The 20,880-nt window shown below is 41.1% G+C and overlaps 1 protein-coding gene across 3 annotated transcripts in view; it reads left to right on the top strand.

The window, feature by feature from the left end:
• The window catches only part of gdpd5b (glycerophosphodiester phosphodiesterase domain containing 5b), a 60,826-nt gene that overhangs the window by 19,008 nt on the left and 20,938 nt on the right, over positions 1-20,880 (top strand). For all 3 annotated transcript variants that reach the window (XR_828327.3, XM_010877062.4, XM_010876976.4), the window contains exon 2: positions 7,147-7,321. Coding sequence is in view for 2 of the 3 variants with exons in the window: in XM_010877062.4 (XP_010875364.2) it covers positions 7,205-7,321 (117 nt within the window). In the remaining variant the exon portion in view is untranslated. The remainder of the gene's footprint in view (positions 1-7,146; positions 7,322-20,880) is intronic.

Genomic DNA, 20,880 nt, shown 5'->3' with positions numbered 1-20,880 from the left:
GTATCCTCAGCATGCAGCAGCTCCAGAGGTCTTAGGTCTTAACCAGAATGTTTGGCTAGCATGGGCAAATTTAAGTCACTGTCTGTGACTGTCAAAAGTGGGTATGTATTTTTTTGTATTGGTTGGGCTGGCCCTGGTCACACAACATTTTAAACACACTAACCTGGAATTGCAGGGAAGCTCAAGCAAACTCTGCTAAACAATGATTGTTCATGATCACCTGACACTCTGTCTGTGAGGATCAGCTCTGCCTGGACCCGTTCAGTGGAATGTGCTAACTGGATCTCTCACTATTGCATCAGAATTTAGCTGACAGGAGGACTTTTGGAAAATGTTTTGTGTTGTAGAGGACAATAGCAGGCTATGCTTAGCAGCTTTAGTGGTGAAGGATGGAAGCATGCTGGGCTGGTCTGCACTTCACCTGCGCACAGCACGCAAAGTCCTCGCAAAACCCACCTTTTGAGCTGACCCAATGAATAACCATGGATACTATTAGGAACATTATTTTGCTGTAAAGTCATCTATTGAACTTTTTTCTTCTGGTAGCCATGTTCATCATGTGCATGTTGATGTGGCTGCATGTTCATGGCACATAGCACACATTCTCATATGTGGTTAAAACCATGGACATTATTGAGCAAAATATGTTGGCGTCATGTAACATTGCTGTTGCTCTGCATTTTTATGCCTATCGCACAAGACATGTATTACTATATAATGTTAGTTATGTAATCATTATCCTAGCATGTCTGTTTATCCAGACTACAATGTGGAAAAGATCGACCAACTGCCCTGTAATTCAAATGAATTATTCAGAACTGACTGTGATGACAAGCCTAGATGCTTTTCTAGGCGTGAATATGTTTCAGCTCAGTGATGTCCTAGATTTGCTTCAAATTTGGAGAAAATCCTATCAATTAGGTTGTCTGAATGGCAACGTTTATTTGGTCTGGATTGACATTAACTGCTGGGGTACATGTGCACCAGAGGCAGCGGCTCAAACCGCTGGATGACCCTGGACCACCTGAAGAACGTTTTGATATTATTATAATTCACTCACGTTCACAGTGCTTCTGTCAGATTCTGGGCTGTTAAGAGCATGCACTCAGGAATGCTTGCCCTTCATCTACTCCCTAGTGCATTGGAGGCTACTTAACTGGGCCTGAGGACTCGGTGTAATAAAGGGCTGAATCATTCTACCCACTTTGGATTTGTACTAGCAATTGCTGATTGTTTGTTTGCAGGAACACTGATCTCAGACCTATAATGACATTTTTTTTTAATAAAAAATTTGGAGGAGGGTTGCCTTTTTTCACAAAATAGGCTCATTCTTTTGACCTCTTATTGCTCAATATTGTTTCCCTTGATAGACCTGTACATCCATAATGAACTGAAATTGTTGTGCACGGTGATCAGGAACTGCCACAACTTGTAGCTGCACAAAAACATAAAACGTCAAACATATTTTACCCTCCCTGATTCTACTGGAAATAAATGAATCGCTCACACAACAATTTTTTTCATTGGCTCACATTTTATATCAGTGATTAGTTTTGTCAGAGAACCGTTCTCCCAATCATTAGATAAGATCAGCCAATTGCCAATCAACTATTTTAAGCAAATATAATTGGATTTAGATCAGTCGGGACACCACTTCACTTTGTACATCAAACTTTATTCAACCTCCACAGAATGAGGCTGGAGCCAGTAAACACATACATAGGCAGTTTCAATTGGGTCAGTTGAAGGGTAGTGTGTCTTGTGGTGAGGTCTTTTGTTCATGAGGTATTGGCTCATGAATATGGGGTTTGTGGGAATGTGCTTGTTTTGCAGTTGAAATGAAAACCAACAACCTGTTCTGTTTATGAACCACAGGGAGGTAGAGGGCAGAGGTGGCACTGAGTGACAGTCTGTAACTACGGCCCCACTCTACTGAAGCATCATCTGTCTGAGACTCTGAACTTCTTATAAACATGAAGTACCCAGACAATTAACTTCCAGCAGTTCTGGAACCGTTCTGATTCATTTCTGTGTATGCAGTTTTGCCCGAGGAATACCTCTATCTGTGAGGATCAGAGAGGTATGTTTGGGTTCATGTACACTTTGTATGCTTGTACATGAACCCAAACAAAGCTTGTCATTGGCCTTCACCTCACACACCTTCAAGGAAGTGCAAGCCTACAAACGTCCCGACCTTCCTTTGTCTTTTCAAAATCACAGGTTACAATAGTATCTGAATGATACAGCAGTGATACTCGATGGACATAGTTGATCAAAATGAACTCTGTAATAGCGGGTATAAAACAAAATTACACGCATCAATCATTACTAATTGAATGCTTTATTTGAGCAGGATTTCCTTTTGGATGTCATTTGTTTAACAAGCAAACAAAATATCTGGATTTAGGTATTTGTTTTCATTCATTGTCACAGAAGCCAGAAGGAGGACTGACTCCCTGCCAAAAATGTTTCCAGGAGTTATTTACAAAATGTGATTTTGTGCCAACGTAAGTCGGTTTTACAGTTTTTGTTTAAAGTTTTCGTGAACCATCAAATGACAGCAGAGATTTCAAATATGCTAACTAGACCCAAGTTTTAACCGGCGTTAGCCTAAGATAAGTATCAGAAAAGCCCGGGAAAGACGAGTGGAACGAACGTTGGTGATGTTAATGAAATAACACGTACCTTAGCAACAGAAAAGGAACCCACGACCTCCCCCGACACATACTCCCCGAAGTGCGCAGAAAGGCAGGTATGAGCAGGGGCGTAGGTTTCATTATACATGAGTGGGACATGCCACCAGCCAAGAAAAGACTGAAGTTAGACAGACGGGTATTTTTTTTTTTAATGAAAAGGCAAAGTGAGTGGTACAGCTAGCTAGCTATGAGACATTAGTAGATATAGCTAGCTAACTGACTAGCTTAATAGTTGATCTGTTGAAAAGTTGGCTAACGTTATAGTTCCCTACATAAGTAGCTGCATTTGACATTTCAACCTAATGTGGGTCTTATAGATCAAACTTTGCCGTCTGGTTCTGCAGGCGTCAATGTAGCTCAAGTTGTTCATGTCAATTGTATGTCCTGCAGTGCCTTTTAGCAGGGTCAGATGGTTACCTTGAGAAGGTCCTTGTCACAGCAGGATCAGACAGTCAGGGAGAAAATGTCAACTGGGGAGCTGAGGTGAAATGTTGTCTTTTAAGGTGGATAGCCTAAATAAAATTAGTTATGTTATGTGAATATCTTGAATATTCATATTTTTTAGTTGAACCAGAAGAATGTTCAGTCAACCAGTGTAGTCATGCAAGAGAGTGGTGGAGCTTGGGAGCTGAGTTTGTGAAATGCAAGTACAATACTGGCAAAATGTACATGTAGATCACAGATCAGCCACACACATTGAAATACAGAGGTGTGTAGTAGCTCTTCACTAAGAGCACACATCAGAGAAAATATGTTAACTAAGTAATATTAAATGAATGAGTTGTGTCCGTCTATGCACATACAGCATATGGCTAAAAGTATGTGGACACCCGACCATCACACCTATTTGAGCTTGTTGGCCATCCCATTCCAAAACCATGGGCATTTGCAAAAACATATTTGTCCATACCTACACCCCCAGTTTTGATGATCAAACATTATTTGAGAACTTAATTTAACAAAAATAATTGCAAAAATCAGATTGCAAGACTGTTTATTTTTGTGTGAAAAATGCAGACTCCTGTGTTAACGCGACCTTTGTAATTCCAGTATGTCAACGGAGTTAGAGAAGTTCTAAATTTTTTAGAGGTCTGTATACTGTTCTCTGTAACAGGCCCGACGGCTGTGGCCTGGACTTAAAGCTTACGGCCTGTGCTACTTGGCTCTCTCCAGTCAGTTTGGTGGTTAAATGTCTGTTCTCCCCCTTTCTGGCCTGGGGAAAATGCTGAAGCATTTCCTACCCTGTAGACTGTTTTTCTCTCTGACTCTTTGATTGGAGGAAATGAGGCAGCAGAATCTGAGAGAACATTTTTGGGTTTTCCTACCCCTCTGGTCTTATTTCTCAGACATTATGACAAAGAGTAGTCAGAGCAACATGTCATTTGCCCTCCACAACAAATATTTTGATAGCCTTTGGCTTGTAAAAAAAAGTGCTGGTCTTGTTTTTATCATTGACAATAGGCGGGCCTGGCTGTATACAGTGGGTTGACATGCTTCTTTGGTCACCATTGCATAACGCTCACAGTCAGAAAATCTGCAACTATGGTGCCTTGAAGAATGCCCTATAGCCACATTTCATTGGAGTTTTGCCTTATTCCCTCTGTTGGAACTTGCTGCATGTAATGAGCATGAATTTCTCTGCAAATGTTGCACTGCATATGGTCTGTCAAGTCTGCACAAATACCTTATAAACCCTGCCTGACTATGTTGTTATCTGACCCCTTTAGGCAGATGAGAACAAGGAAGGGAAAACACATGTCAGTGATTTCATAAATATATATTTGGTTTACCTTTTAATTATGTCCTCAGGATTCCCAAATTAATGTTTTTTTTTTTTTATGTTTTAGACTTATTGTTTTATTGCTTAAATGTATATTATTTGCCAATAATCTACTCACAAAATTGTTTTAGAAATGTGTGCCAATATATTGAGTATCTCATGTACCTATGTATTCAGACCTTTGCCATAACATTCCAAATTGAGTTCCTGGGTCCATTCATCATTCTGGATGAGAAACTTTATTGGAATTAATCTGTGGAAAATGTAAATTGATTGGACAGACAAGTTTCTGCACTTTACAGTGCATGTGGGAGAAAAACCCAAGGAAAAAGTCCAAGGAACTCTCTGTAGACTTCTGAGATAGAATTTTGGGAAAAGTGAGGACACTTTCCAAAGCCACTGTAAATATTTGACACACAGGATAGAGCTCCAGAATGGGATGTTTTCCTAAGTACTCCCCTTGTATATCCCTTCCTCAGTAGATTCCTCACAATGGTTTCCTAGTCACAGATTAAGCTTAGTCCTGGACTTAACTTCAAGATAATCAATAATGTCAATGGGAATTTATTTTAAGTTCTGGGCTAGGCTTAATCTCTGCATGGGAAACCACACCTTAATGCATTAGTTCTTTTGAGATATGAAAAATTAAGGGCATATGGTCCTGTTACATCAGCATCATCCCACTCAGGGCTGAAATTGAAGCAGCAGTGCATCCTGGGATGTTTGAATGGTGTTTCCACAGGTGTTTTTGTAAATGCATATGAATGTATTTGGGTTATGCATCAACTCAGCCCCTCTGCTGTGATTAACTAACACAAATTTCAGTTGACCACATACCATGGCTGTGCTGCAGTGAGGCTGGGCAGTTGACAGTTTCTGATCCTTAGCTAAATAAGCATCCTTAAACTCTAGTACCTACTTCACCACCAAGCTCAGCTTTGTTGGGTCTTGTCAAAAAAACAGCCTCACATGACCCCCTGCGTCTGTTAGCACGCCTGGGGAGGGTCAATGAGCCCTTTTCCCTCCTGACTGCATTGCCACTAATGACAGGAAGTCTTTCACCATGTGAAAAAACAGCTGTCCAGAACGGAGCTCACGTTGCCTGATTGCGTGCCTGTGCTACCTAGTATTCTGAATTCATCCTGAAACAGCATGGTTCACAGAAATGGTCCATAGGCTTGGTTTAATTCGAGGCTAGGCTAGATGACGGGACGACCAGGAAGTGAGGTATGCCCAATTATTGTTTTAAGGCATGCTTTTGAGTCTTATTGCATTTGTCTTATTGCATTCAAATATTATGGATTTGTAAGGTTATCATTTTCTTTAATCATATTTACTTGGTTTATACTCACTTCTTGGGTTTGTTACATTTGTCTTTGGATCAATTATTCACAAACTCACATCTGATCACTTATTCACAATCCAACATCTGGATAAATTATTTGTGCTCTTAGCGCATATGAGATTGTGCTACTTTCTGATCGTAATCAACAGCTGTGAAACCAGTAGTGGCACTGTGATTGCTAAACAAATACTTAACTGGATGTTGAGGAAGCCAGACCCTGGCTTAGATGTGGTCTGCAGCAGGGGAAACTGCGACAATGGCTGGTCCACAACATTTCTTATCATAGCCGAGCTGAGGTGTACCGCCAGCATGGAAATAGAATGTATAAATTCAATTAAAAAAGGACATTGTGCTTTTCTATAAAGTTTGCAGTGGGGTACAAGGGAAACCTTTGCTGTTTGCATTACCTTCTAGGTTGTTTTAATATCACGGAAATATTTTTAATTTGATTTCCTAACAAACCAAAGGAATTACATTATCAAATGACAGTACATCTTTGAAATTATTTGATCGGGCAATTTTTTTCCTTTTGAGGTTGTCCTTCCATTTTACTGTGTTTTCTCACACAGGTGTTGAACCAACTTGCTGTATTATATCTACTGAAACCTGTTGCAAAAATATTATTTTTCCAAAGAGCACAAATGTTTCCTATTGCCTGGCTATGGTCCCCCAACAGTACACTTTTCCAGTCCAGTTGCATCCTGAAATTATGATTTACTGCCATTGTGGGACCTGGCTCCAGAAATTGGTCACCAATACCAAGAGAGGATCCAGTGATTTACTTTTTACTTTTTTTTTTTATGGCAGTCTGCACAGCCCATATCCCTGTATTACCTATGTGCTTTTTGTAATACATAAGTGTGTCAGTTGTTTTATATATATCAGATCATAGACCCAATCATAGACTAATTGTTTTCATCAATGGAGGACAATTTGTACCTTTTTTCTATGCATTGATGGTAGACCTTTAACCAAACAACGTAAGATCCATTAAGACAGCTCTGATATTCTGGGGTATACAGTATGAATATTGCCATTATCGACCCCATTGCCCTGAGAGCATAGTGAAATAAATCTGACATAATTTCATATCATTATAATTTGTGGTAATTCAGCCCTGACTTTGATGTCTTTAGTACACTGGGAAATCTGTTTCAATTGATATCCACGAATATAATTCCACTTAAGTCTGCTGTTTAGTCAGATTTCACCTCAATGAAATACCCAGAACAATCCTCCACATAGACTAACTACAGTATTTCATTTCAGAATGTTTTAAGGGCAATATTGAGTTTCTACGTTTTCTTTCTTCTCCCCCCATTCAGGCTCCAGTGCGGTCAATGGGATGTTAGTGGTCTGGAGGCGTGCCAGGACTGAAGGAGCATGGTGAAGCACCAACCCCTGCAGGTCTACGAGAGACAGCTGTGTTTGTCATGTCTCACAGGGATCTATGGGTGTCGCTGGAAACGGTACCAGCGGTCACATGATGACACCACCAAGGTACGTTTTATAGGCTACTCTGCCCCTGGAGTACCTTACTGTCCTACCTTTAGTGACCACCATGGACAGAGCTCACTTGGCTTGGTGCACTCTATAAAGTACAGCAGCGCTCTCTCTCAGCAGCGGCTTAACACATGATTCCTTTTCCCTTTTAATTTAAGATCATTCATGAAAATGTCACTGCAGCGGTGTCGTTCAGCAGCAGATGATGCACGCTGTCACCAATTTGTCATTCTCACCAGCCGTCATTCACATCTGCCGCAGCTGTAGCCCTGTAACGCATTCTGACAGGAGTTAGCCGGGCCGCTAATAGAATGGAGTCATAGAATAGACCTGCTTGTTGAAAGGTTTTTATTTGGGACAGTTGAGGTGTCTGGATGGCTGAAGTGACGTCCAGGCAGCCGTTGTACAATCACAGTAGTCTTCCCGAGGTGCACTGTCATTCATTTACCAATTTACTGAGCCGGGCCAGATTTAGTGAAGGGACTTCCTGAGTTGATGGAAACTGTATGGGAAACTATAAACTCTGGATGACCTGTGGTTTAAACCAATGATGAACCCACATTATTCTAGTGTTGTCAAGCCGTTAGGCTCAGCCTATGCACGAAGCGGCCTCTTATTGGTCCGTGCCAGGTCACTGTAGGATTAAAGCGCCAATCTGCATCTTGTATCAACCTATTAATTCTGCTGTAATTTGGCCTGTATGTGAGCAGGCAGTGGATCGAGGCAGTGTCCCTCCCGGTTGCCACATTTGATTCAGGAAGAGCCATGTCCATCCTTTACTAGATAACCTGTCAGGCCTTTCTCTAAGGGCTTCTCACCGCACGCAGCTTTGGCCTAGCCAGACCACCTTCATGTACAGACGCTGTGTTTAAACCAGTGTTTAAAAATCAAATTGTATTGATTCAATTATATTTTTAATCAAGCATTCAGCTCCTCGTCTGGGTCATTTATTGCAGCGTTTAATTGGTCTCCGTGGGTTTTCCATAATGCTACACAGCCCAGGTCTGTCTGCTAGTCATCTAGTACAGTATGATAAGTTACTCATTGAAAATGAGGGCTGGAGCACAACAGTCCTTCAAGCAGCTGGTCTGAGACATGAATACCGATCTAAAGAGAACGGAGAGGGCTGAAGAGTGTCATTTAACACACCATACAATTTTCTTTGGCCTTCATTAAATGTGAAATAAGTCTTGAAAGGCTCCAAATTAGGAGAGCGGACAGGAAAATGTAGCACTTCCTCAGGGGTGGACATGCCGTAAGATGCATTGCAGTGTCATCGTAAAACATATGTCCAACTGCCCCTTTTCTATTTATAGGAACAAGATCTCATCCTGTCAGCTATACATGCAGGTCTGCCGGATGGATGAGATTTAGTTTTGACCTTTTATTTTTTTTTTTACTGGGCCGAGGCCAGATGAAAAGAAAGGCAACACTGATAGAAACAACAAAATGATATGGATTATTTTCATCCTTTGGTGGGAATAGGATCCTGTGGTTCTGCTTCCTGTTGTCTGTGGTGCTGGTAGATACGTTACTGCAGAGTCAGCTATGTGTGTGGGTGGGTGGGTGGGTGGGTGGGTGGGTGGGGTCGGTCCAGTGTTCTGGGTACATGTTGGGACCCGAAGGCTGGCGCACAGCTTTGTCCCACAGTGGCCATGTGCCTTTGACCCACCTGGGGAGAATGGACCTGTCATCAGCCTGTCTGTGTTGTACCTCCCAATGGTACATTGTGTCATTGCCAGTCTCCTCTGCCAGTCTTTGCATCCCAACCTCAAACCCCCACTAGGCCAGGTTTCAGTTGCCTGTTTGTGTCCGCCCACAAGCCAATTACGGAAGTACTGAACGTATGAATGTCGCATGATTTACTCTTTAGTATAATTAATACAGTCTAGTGAAGGAAGTATATCCATTTGGATTTCCGTTAATATGCGTCGAACAGCCGAGGCCCAAGTGCTCCAGCGCTAAAAGAGTCTGCTTCTGAAGGTATCGACTGACATTCAGATTTACATTGAAGGCAGTTATGACTAATGTGTCAGCAACACAGTCACACAGAGCCCTGGCCTACATTGTCACCCTTTTCTCTTCCCAGTGAATAAGGTGTATGCTCACTGGAGGACTGTAACTGCTGTGCTTTCACATGTCGCTTGCTACCATGGCAGTGCTGAATACTAATGTCTGATGGGCTAGATGAGCCTTCTGGAACGTTCCTTACATCTTGAGGTACTGAACAGTCGCAAAACATGTTGGCCTAATACAGTGCTGTGCAAATGTTTTTGTCCCCTTCCTGATTTTCTCTATTAGTGTGTATTTGTCGCACTGAATGGTTTCAGATCTTCATACAAAATATAACATAAGATGTAGAGAATTTAGTGTTTACTTGATCATTTTATTAATTTAAGGTAAAAGATTAGCCAGCAGCAACTGGCCACATGTGAAATAGTGATTACCTGTTTTCTCAGACTCATTGTTTGGGGCCTCTGACAACCTAATGTGGTGAGTGATGAACATGTGATGGACATGAATTTGCAGTCATAGGGATGTCACAGTGACTGTTAGTGTGCCAGCACTCTGGGTCAGGTGACATCCCATCTATGCATCTTTGATGACCCAAGTGCCCAATCAGTGTTGCTAATCAAAAGAAGGTATCGGTAACATGATGTGATGTTTGAACGTGACAGGGAGCATCCTTCAGCTGTGACCGTCAGAAACCCAAGTTCTTACTGTGAAATGGACTCGCATTATAATGCCTCGATTCAGAACAGAATAAGGTACAGTAGGAGTAGATGCTGTCGTTTCTCCTCAGTGCTGGGTAATGAACAGGCCTGAGTGCCTGTGCCTCCCTGTCTTTGTGAACCTGTCTCTTGTCTGTGTTAGAGCGATTTTCATGAAAGGCATCCCACGTCATTGCAAGCCGATCGGGCCTCAGTAATTATTGAGAGTTTTTCCATTTAGCCAGTCTTTACCTGGAATACAGTGGGTCTAGAAATAGGAAAAGCATTGTTCTGTCAAATGGCATACAGCTGGAGAAGTCAACTCCAGTCCTGGAGGGAATAGCAGATAGAAGCAAAACCTGGAAGTATTTTGTTCCTCCAGGACAGAAGTTGCCTTCCCCGGCAATACGAATGCATCATACTGAAATCCTGATCAAACTTTGTTACTTTTTATTACAAGGCTGCAATAGATTAGAAAACCAGAAACATCCTGCAGGTAACATTTTCTATGCAGATTTTTTAATATTTTAACTCTTGGTAGCATTTCAATGTTTTCCTGTCAAGTCCTTTAGTTGCCCACTACAGTACCAATTTAAAGGTCGAAAACCAACAGATTTACCGTCATGAGAAGGTTTTTCTACACAAGTTAAATTGAGTTTAAGTGGGTGTATCTCTTCCTGTGGGACTGGGCCAGGAGGGCAGAAACGCACAAACAGTAATGTGCAAAGGCAGTGTTGGTGGGCCCAGGAATATACCCAGCACTCATCCTCAAATGCCCCGCAGCATGTCACTGTTATGACTTCAGTCTAATAGAAAATGACAGCACCAGCAGCCGTCAGGCTAACTGAATGGGGGGCATCTGTGAAGACGTATTAATAATCCGTCTTTAGAGAAACTAGCAATCACAGTCCTACAGTAGGTTTTCTATGGTCTGCTAATGTTAAGTGACTTTAAATTCATTATTTTCTCTTGATTTATGTGCTTAAATGATTTGGATGTAGATAGGTTATAATTGTTTTCAAAGACTTTGTATTAACTCTGTTTGCCCTTATCTATAGGCTAGCAAGCAAGTTTATATAGCACAATTCATACATAGAAGCGATTCAATGTGCTTTACAAAGAAAAAGAAAAATGTACAATACAATAGCATAAAAACCAATACTTGGATGAAAACATCAAAACAACATCATAATAATAAAACCGAGTAAGAAAATAGAAGTAGAATAAAAACGGGATAAAAATATAGGATGCTATAAAAGCTGTAAGGCTAAACAGTTAAGTTTAAGTGCTCAGTCATAGGCACAAAGTGTTTTTAACCTGGATTTAAAAATGGATATGTTTGGGGCAAGTCTAAGATCTTCTGGTAGTTTATTCCAGTTATGTATAGCATAAGTGCTAAACGAAGCTTGGCAATGTTTAGTTTGGACTCTGGGCTCTACTAGCTGACCTGTGTTCATGGATCTAAAAACCCTGCTCCGTTTATATTCTTCAAACATATCAGAAATGTATTCGGGTCGTAAACCATTCAGTGATTTATAAAGTAAAAGCACCACTTTAAAATCTATTCTGTAACTGATTGGAAGCCAGTGCAAAGCTTTAAAAACTGATGTGCTCTGTTCTCTTGGTTCTGGTTAAAATTATATTAGCAGCATTCTGAATGAGCTGCAGCTGTTTTAGTCTTTTTGGGGAATCCACTTAAGAGGCCATTGAAGTAGTCAACCCTACTAGAGAGAAAAGCATGGATGAGTTCTCTTGGTCGTTTTGGGACACCAAGCCCTTGATTCTGGCTATATTTTTAAGATGATAGAATGCTGTTTTGGTGACCGCTTTGATATGACTGTTAAATGTGAGGTCTAAATGTGCTAGTGACAGTCCTGTGTACGCACAGCACTTCCAGTTGTGCCTACTGTTATGGACCAAATACAAGGCTAATGATTTAGCAGATTTGTAAAAAATCTGACCATGTTGATGACACCAGTGTATCGTTTTAGTGAAGCCTAGGTCAGCTTGACCCTTAAAAGATAGACTCAATGAAATGACATTGCCACAAGCAGCCTTGCAATTTCTGAGGTTATCTGAATGCAGTCTTTTTTTCATAGTCACGCAGTATTTGCTCGTTCACTTCACGCTCTTATAGAGTGGTGGCCACAGGGCCACACGGCGGCAAAGTTGTGCACTGCGGTTCAATGCTCAGATTTGTTGCTGAAATTCACCCAGTACTGCTGACTTTCTGCATCCACAGCATGTAGCTTAATCTACGTTCTTTTCCCAGCACCTGATGTGGCTTCCTGGCAAAGCGCCTGGGTATGGAGTGTGGAAGTGCATCGTGGTGGAATGCTCCCTAACTGTGTGCTATAACAACACAGAACTGCCAGCATACTGACATTCAAACTAGTCATAAATATTAATATTGGAGGAGGGGAAAGGAATCTTAAATTCTGTTTCTCCAGGGTGAAGAAAATGTGTCCTGTTGGCTGGTCTGACAATTTTAATCCCTCTTAGGCGATTTACTCTCTTCTGTACACAGATTTGCAGCGGTAGTCTGTACAGATTATTTAAACAGGAATTATTTCATATAGATGTGTTATTAAAATCTGTACAGCCCTTTCAACAGGACAAACAGCAGACCCTGTCTGGCAACCATGCCTTGTGTTTTCCCTGTTATACGGTCCTGTGGGAAAGTCTTACATCCAGACTAAATCAACCGTGCTCGTGCCTCCGCGTGTGCACAATATTTTCTTTCTCCACCAGGCACGATGAGCACCTTGCACGCCGAATGGCCAAATCAGGTGGTGATCAGCTATTTACATATTGGGACTGGTAGAAACATACTTGAAAAAAACCCTGACATAAAGATGAATTGCTGTTGCTGGCACTTTTGCCTGAGATCAACATTGCTGCGTTTTGCCTGAAAAGCATGTTCCTTTTTTCCCCAATTAATATTAGTTGAATGTTGAGTCATACAAAATCATGTGTTCCTCTACTCTGAGGATTATTCCACACACTAAAGGGGAAATTAATGTTGTTTTGGGCTAGAATCAGATGTTACTTGAATATGTTGTTGTCAACCAATAATTTGTTTTTGACTTTTCACCTGGAAAGATTTTATAAACATGATCACAAAGTACATCTTTCAAACCAAATCAGTGTTTTGTGTGGCTTCCCTTAGAATGCAAAAGTGTTTGATTTGATAGCCTGCCTTTGTTTTTTAGTAGTACTGTGATAAATTCTTCCAAGCTTCTTGTGAGATTTGCCTTAACTCTTTTTGACTTTGACTGCTTTTTGTGTGGGCTTTTGGTTCTTCTTGATGTAAGGGATCGATCTAATACTGCGGTCTTCTGTTATAGTAGGTCTTGTGTTTGGGGTCATTGTGCTGAGCCAAAGCTTTAGCCAAGCACTTCATTTAATTGTATTTTAAGCAATTAATAGAAATCTGTTAGTTTTCTCCGGTCAGCGTAAGCAGAGCCAGCTAAGAAGTGTCTCTTACTGAGTGACTGACTGACTACCCCTTGTTTAATAGTGTAGTGGTTAGGGAAGCAGACTTGTGAACTATAGGTCCCGAGTTCATATCTGCTTGTAGGCTAAGCTAAGTACGCATGAAGAATTATTCCGTATAGACGAAAACTTAGCTGGCTAAAGCCTACAATATCGACATTATAGTAAGCCTGAAATTTTGTGACGGTTTCTGGTAGATTTTCGAAGTATGCAACAGTGCATGTGTTTTGGGTCAGGATAGACAAACGCATTCACTGGCTTATCATACTGTAGTTACATTATAGTAAGCCTTCAGTTTTGCTAGCAATTACTTAGTTCTTAAGATTATTCCTAGGAATTTAGTAGATACTAGTAAGCCTATTGTTAAGTGAAAAAAAACGGCCATTGGCAAAAACAATACAGTTTATAGACGCTATGGTTGAGGTAAACTTAATAAGAAACGTTAGTCAATTTAACACAATCCTCAATGGAGTCCTGCAACTGCTGAAACGTGTAATGCCGTGGTGTAGTGGTTAAAGATGCCTCTCATGTGGAAGACCTAAGCGCAAATCTATTGATAGCAACAACATTTATTAATTATTTCTGGTAGATTCCAAAATTCTCATCTTTTCACCTATGAAAGAAATGTATGTTGATTTGCCATGAAAGAAATTAAAGCTTATTACTGGCTAACTACAGTGGCAAACGTCATACATAGATGGTATTTGTGGGGGAGGTAAACCTAGTAAGAAACATTAGTCAGTTTAACTGTATCAATGTCATTTCACGAATGGCCAATAAACTATTAAACACTTTAAACGGCCCGTGGCAAAAGATTTGTTCAGGATATACAGATGCCGGGTGGAAGTATAGACGAGGCTATACTGACAGCCGGCGAAGGTACAGCCCCATTGTGTAGTGGTTAACGATGCAGCCTTTCACGTGGGCTACCCTGGTTCAAGTCTTGAGGTGGCAACACTTTCTATTGCGGGCCGGCTGAACTAGGCTTGCCTGGTTTCTTGTTTTTTCTCTGCGATCTTAATGCCATAGATGTTTTACCAGATGTTCTACAGCATTGACTGAAATGCACCCACAACTCTTCTGACATACTGGCGTCTTTGTGAATCACTGGTTGTCACTCCATGTCTTTCATGTACTGCAATAGGGGCCCCTTATGGCCTCTAATGTTTTGTCAACATACGTTGTAAATTTATGTAACAAAAGATGTATTTGAAATTAAATTATTTCATTTCCATACATCCTTCCTCAATTTTCAATAAATGGCTTTATGCTTTTTGAAAAAGAAATTGTATAGAAACATTGCCACTAATGGAGGAGGATGTTTTAAATGGCTGCTTGCATTTGCTCCGGATTCCATAATCACATAGCCTAGCATGTATTGGTAGGTGGGAGTTTACCTTCATGTTATCTTTTAGTCTGCATGTTATAATGCCCATAAGTGAACCAGACAACGTGCTTGCAGAAGTGGCGTTGGACTGTTTTACCCCCCTCGTGTGATTTCTCAGCGGACGTACTCTCCTGTTCTAGAGTTTAGTCAGTTCAGCCAGTCAGTGAGGTTACCAAGGTTTCCAATGTTTTCCTGAACCTCTTCACTTTCTAGATGTGTCCAAGGACACAGTGTGTGGTTTCAAATCAAGAGCTGACCAAGAAGAGCAGTTATTAGCAGAATCTTCAGGACATTATTACATTGCATTAGTGGCAGCTATGAAGTTAGCACCACCATGGAGCGAAGTGGGTCATTCTGTTCTTTAATGAGTGAAGATCCTGCCATTTGGCCAGTTTGTGCTGCTTATGTATTTGTCGTTACATGAGAGAATGGGGACTGAAATCCTCCTCGTAATTGCAGTACAGTACACCGACCTTTCTAGAGGCATGCGCTGAAACAGACAAAATGGGTGGATTTGTCGGCTCACACGGGTGGACGATGCATGCCTGTCATCTCAGATGGACGGGCACATGTCAACTGGAAAGGGCGCTTTATCGTAAATAGATGTGCTCTGCATAGGTTGAGCTTTACCTGTGCACGTGGCTCCATCTGGGAGATGTTGTTGGTCTTCTGGGCCTTGGTCCTGGGTGGGTAAACATGCTAATAATTTTCAGGAGCAGCAGGTGTTATGCATTTATGGGATTAGGGCTGTGGGAAGCTGTGGGACATTCCGGGACCAAGTCCACCAGCTGCTGGTTTGGCCTGGACACTGGAGACAGGGTAGAGTGTAGGGCATATCACTGTCCTGGGACATCATGTGGATGGCAGGGAGGGGACATTCTGTGATACTGGACTTTTATTTCCATGAGCTGTAAACTGTAATCACCAAGATTGTAACAAAAAAAGACTTGAAATGTTTCTCTTTGTGTAATGAATGTAGAATATATGAATGACAGAAACAAAATTAACTTATCCACAATATAAACATTTTTGAGATGCACCTGTACACATCTTTTATAGCTAGTGTTGCCTCCTTTGACTAAAATAACTTAATGTAGCCGTTTCTTGTAACTGGCTATCAGCCTTATCGACTGGGTGAACTTTTTGCCCACTCTTCTTTACCGTACTGCTTTAACTGTGTCGTTCGAGGGCTTAGAGTACAGGCTTGTGTTTACTATCTTATATTCTCAGGTGGATAAATAACACTGCAATTCCAGTAATACGAAGTTAAGTGGTTTTTTACCTTGATCCTCTGACATAGAGAGCACTTGTTTTCTACTTCAGCAAGAGCTTCCCTGGTTTGGTGGGTGTTCTGTCTTTAAACAGAGCATGGAATGTGTTGAGCTCATCAGGGAGGGTGGCATCGGTTTGAACCATGGTGTTCCTGCCATGTGTATTGTGAATCTGAGTTGTTAAATGAGGATTTATGGACTCTAGTTTGGAAGAACTTGTATTTATCTTGAATGCATTGCGTGCAGCAAATAGTTTGAGTACAGACGTTCAGCTGGATCTGGGTTTCGGAATTCTGTTGCTGTTGCACTCTGAGCTCCTGACTACACGTACATTGACATCGAGAATTCGTCTCAGCTCACCGATTGTGTTCTTCCTCTCGGTTTAACTCTACATAGGCCAACCCGTCTCCCTGACCTCTCCTTCCTGCTGTCCTGTCATTACTCAGTTATTTTATGGAATGTGTTACTGAACAGTTCTTAACCCCATTGGCTATAATAAACAGATATTTCTTGTCAGTAATGACCAAGTTTCTTGAGGATCAGGCTCTTAGGAAGCTGTATTAGTGTGTGACTAAGCATCGTACTAAAACTGTGTTCACGGTCTTGCTTGACCACATTTACTGGGGTACACCAGGATTAGAAAGGGGTACACCTATCCACATACGCATACAGCCAACATTGGAGAAACGGATAACGAATACAACGGGCTTTCCAGCAAACATGGAAGGATGAGGTTAACATTTTGAGTTGAATCTTTGCTTTACGGCCTGTCTAAGTGTGTCCATCTTGCCAACATTGCGAGAGTCATGAATTGCATTTTGTACCGGTGAATTCTTGTGTGATGCCATCTGTCAAATAGAAACTACAATAGAATGGCTCCAAAATATGAAATGGAGAGTAAAAGAATGGCAGAGTAAAAGCCCAGATCTCAATCTTAATGCTGTGGGGAGATTGTGCATGTAAGAAAGTCCTTGAATCTGACAGTTGAAGCAGGGCTGTAAAGAGGAGTTGCAGCTGATAGACAGCAAAAGGGGGAAATACCAGCTATTGAAGCTAGAGTTGAGTTATTCCACAGCATGAAATTGCATTTCCTTAGATTTCCTTAGTATACTGTTTCAATTTAGATTTGTTAAGTTCGTATCCCTTTATCTGTTAGTTTTGAAGTCAAGATTACAAATCCCTATGTACAAAAATACTCTTTCAGGGAGTGTACTTGATCACATGACTGTGCGTAATCAAGACAAATTGTTTTTGTAATCTTTCAATTGGCTCATCTGAACTATATTGAGTACATAGCTAGGAAAAATATTCGTTTTTAAAAGCAGCTAGATATGAAGTTTTGGGCAAGGATCTGTAGACTTTTTCTAGGCACTGTATGAAACAGAAAACATCCCTGAGTTCAAAGCTGGCTGTGTGGAGCCTTGCTCTGCTTCACATGTCCACATGAATTCCATTCAAGTGCTGGTCAGACGCCTGCATGCTTGATGTAGTGGACCCAGCCCTCTGGGGTTAGTTTGGAACTGGCTCATTCCTCTGCTGAGCTGCAGTCAGAAGCTGGGCTACTGTATAGTAGTGAATTTCTTCAGACACATTTTCATCATCAGTGTTTGGTACATTTGTTACCTTGCCATTGCAGTAAGTTCCAACATTCACCTTTTTAGATTTAAACTTGGGTCCAGTTTTGCAGACATATTAAGCAGAGAGATTTCCATTGAGCTTTATTTATTTTTTGTCCCGGACTAGGCTTAATCTTTGTCCTCAAAACCAGCCTGTAGAGTTAAAGGTGACAAATGACACTGTGTTAAAGCCTTAGATAGCTGTAATGCATTCATTGTGATTTATTTTATGATCGTCTCATTGGTGGGCTCATTAGGGGGCTGGTGAGCAGTGTGTGTGTGTGTTTGAACAGTGTCTGTCCCATGCAGCTACTTTGTGGTAGGTCTAGCAGCTACCTATCGTCTCAAAGATACTAATAGCCCAGGCCCAGCAGCTACCTCCATAATGACTTTGCTGCTGAGAGGGCAAAGGAAACTTTCACATAAAAAAAATCTATACAATTATTTTACAGTACACCTGAGTCTGACTGCTGGCTGTTTATAATATTGGCTAAACCAAGTAATTTATACAAACTGATCTGAGTACAACTTCTGAAATCACTAAGAACTTTCTTTTAGAATTGTTTAATTAAAACATTCTGTAAAGCTTATTTCCTGTTTTCCATTTAGCCTCAGATGTTTGACAACCTTGGCGTTTGGATATAAAGCCAATGTAGCATTTAAGAGAATGGATGACATTTAAGTCATTTTGTTATTTTCTGATATTGAGCAGTTATACAAGTGTTTATGTTTCCACAGTAGAGAATTAATCCCTGATCCATTTTATCCCTTTATTTTTAGCCTTGTTGTATTCCATCCTGCTTGTCTAGTTGTCTTGCAAGGAGCATATGGAATGTACATATATTAGAGGGACGATTATTTCCTGTATACACATTTTGTTGTTAGTATCTTTGGGGCAGGTGTTGAAACACAGAGACAGAAACTGTTCAGGTGTTGGGCTTCTGATTGACCTGCACTGTCTGACTGTCCATCTGTTGGTGAATTACCTTTGGAACACTAGGTGGCCATGGATGGGAGGGTCAACTGTTTTGCCTGCTCGCTAGCCATTGTCATGGAAACCGTTGATGTGAGTGAAGGAACAGTCAACAAAATTGTCACTGACTGTTACAAACGCATAAAACCACAGTCGCCTTATAAGTCTGAGGCGATGGGAAATCAAATGGGAGGCCAATCATCTCATATCGACGATTATTCATAAACTGCATTCCATAGTGCATTTCTACAGTGTAGATGGGGCCTTTTTGGGAACCTAATCAAGTCCGTACACTCCTGGGAGCCCACTCTGCCGGTCTCGACTGGCTGTCCATCAGCTTACAGACAAAAGCGTGTCGAAATGGGAATAGCCCTGGTTGTGCACCCGCACTGAGTCTAAGAACGAGTAGTATATGTATCAGTAGGGATTGCCTGTCATAGGATCGTCTGGCGCACACTATTTCTATGTGTACCACGATTTAAAACTCTACGCAATATTGAGGCTCCAGACTCCTTTTGATTGGTGAGTTCCCAAACAGCAGTAGACAAACATGAGACCCAAACCTCAACTGATGTTTAGTCACACAGTACTGTAGTCATTATGCTGCAATTTCTGTCTATACATTTGTGATTAATGTAGCGGACAGAATAATAATGCTCCTAATGTGAAATTATGAATTAATTTTAGATTTGAACAATATTTCTAAATGTGTCATTATGTATTGGATTCAATATCTGAGACTCTACACTCTGGTAGAACAACATCTCCCCAACTGCCAGTTTAAAATACTTCCTGAAGAATTGTCTCTAGTTACTGATTGACCATCCAGTCCCCTCTCTCAACCACAGGGTTAACCCCATGTTATCCATGACCCAATACGGTCAATATTTGGATATGTAGCAGCATATGAATAAGACTATGGGGGTTGACAAAATAACGGAAACACCTAACAGTATATTAATATCAATGACCTAATAAGGTGTTTGCCTTCAGAACAGCTCCAGTCCTTGGAATGCTGTTATACAAGTCCTGAACTGTTTGTAGTTGGATGTAGCACCCTTCAAGAAGAGAAGACTGGAGTTATTTGGGGGAAGAAGGAATATCGCATGAAGAATTTCTGATAAAGATTCAGATGTGGTGATTGGGGAGGTAATGGAAGGTGTTTGACATCACCCTGGTTTTAGAACACTTTCTGGTAACAATCCTCTGTAAATGACTTCTCAAAGGGCACTCCGTTCATAGTACAGCCTAGAAAGAAGTTGTAAACATTCTCAGCCAGTGTTTATCATTCATTATGAAGATACTCCAATAGATGGAATGAATTGTCTCCTCACATCCAAATTGCACTGGCTTCTCTTCCCTCATCAAAGTTTTTTTTCCTCCCCCAAATCTGTTCAATCCTGTTGCGTAATAATCTTACCAGTCCAAAACATGTGCTATAGCGTCTCCGCGGTTCAACTGCTGTTTGGCCTGTGCGGAAGTCGGCATAAACACATTAAGCTCGCTACCCAGGGATCTGCTGGCATCTGCCACCCTTCGGCTTCGCTCTAACATCCTGTGCCAGCCCCAGGCCATGCCCTACCTGGCGCAGTCATCTGAGGGGAATGTCCAGAGTCCAGACACTGTTATATGACCTTGATATCACATATCAAAGTGTGCTTAAATTATTTGCCATCTAGGGCAACGTCAATACTACTTTTTGCTGATAGGAATGTAGTATATCTGGAGCAGAAACCAACTCAACTCACTTTTATTCTGTACATTTTGCAGTTCTCCTGAATGAGTGCAAATGATGAGTGACTACTTTTGTTCTACCAGCATTTGGGCTGGAATGTGGTCAGTGTGAAGACCAGCTAGTTTAGTTGTTTTATTTATTTTATTATTAATTCCCATGCCCTTTAGTCTTGTCTTTCTGTCATGTTTGGCTTTCAGTGTGTGTTGCTATTCACAGAAGGATGAAGTGTTATCTCGTTTGCATTTGTTTGAATAATTACTACCAGCATTTTTGTCTGTTTATGGTAATCTTTTATATTTTGTAATGTTAAGGTGGAGACGTTCAGTCTAGTACGTTATTGAGCATCTGATTGAATGATGCATTATTTT

The sequence above is a fragment of the Esox lucius genome, chromosome 1 (genome assembly GCF_011004845.1).
Source record: "Esox lucius isolate fEsoLuc1 chromosome 1, fEsoLuc1.pri, whole genome shotgun sequence".
Classification (NCBI taxonomy): domain Eukaryota; kingdom Metazoa; phylum Chordata; class Actinopteri; order Esociformes; family Esocidae; genus Esox; species Esox lucius.
Note: the sequence above shows the minus strand (reverse complement) of the source record. Positions and strands in the feature narration are given on the sequence as shown.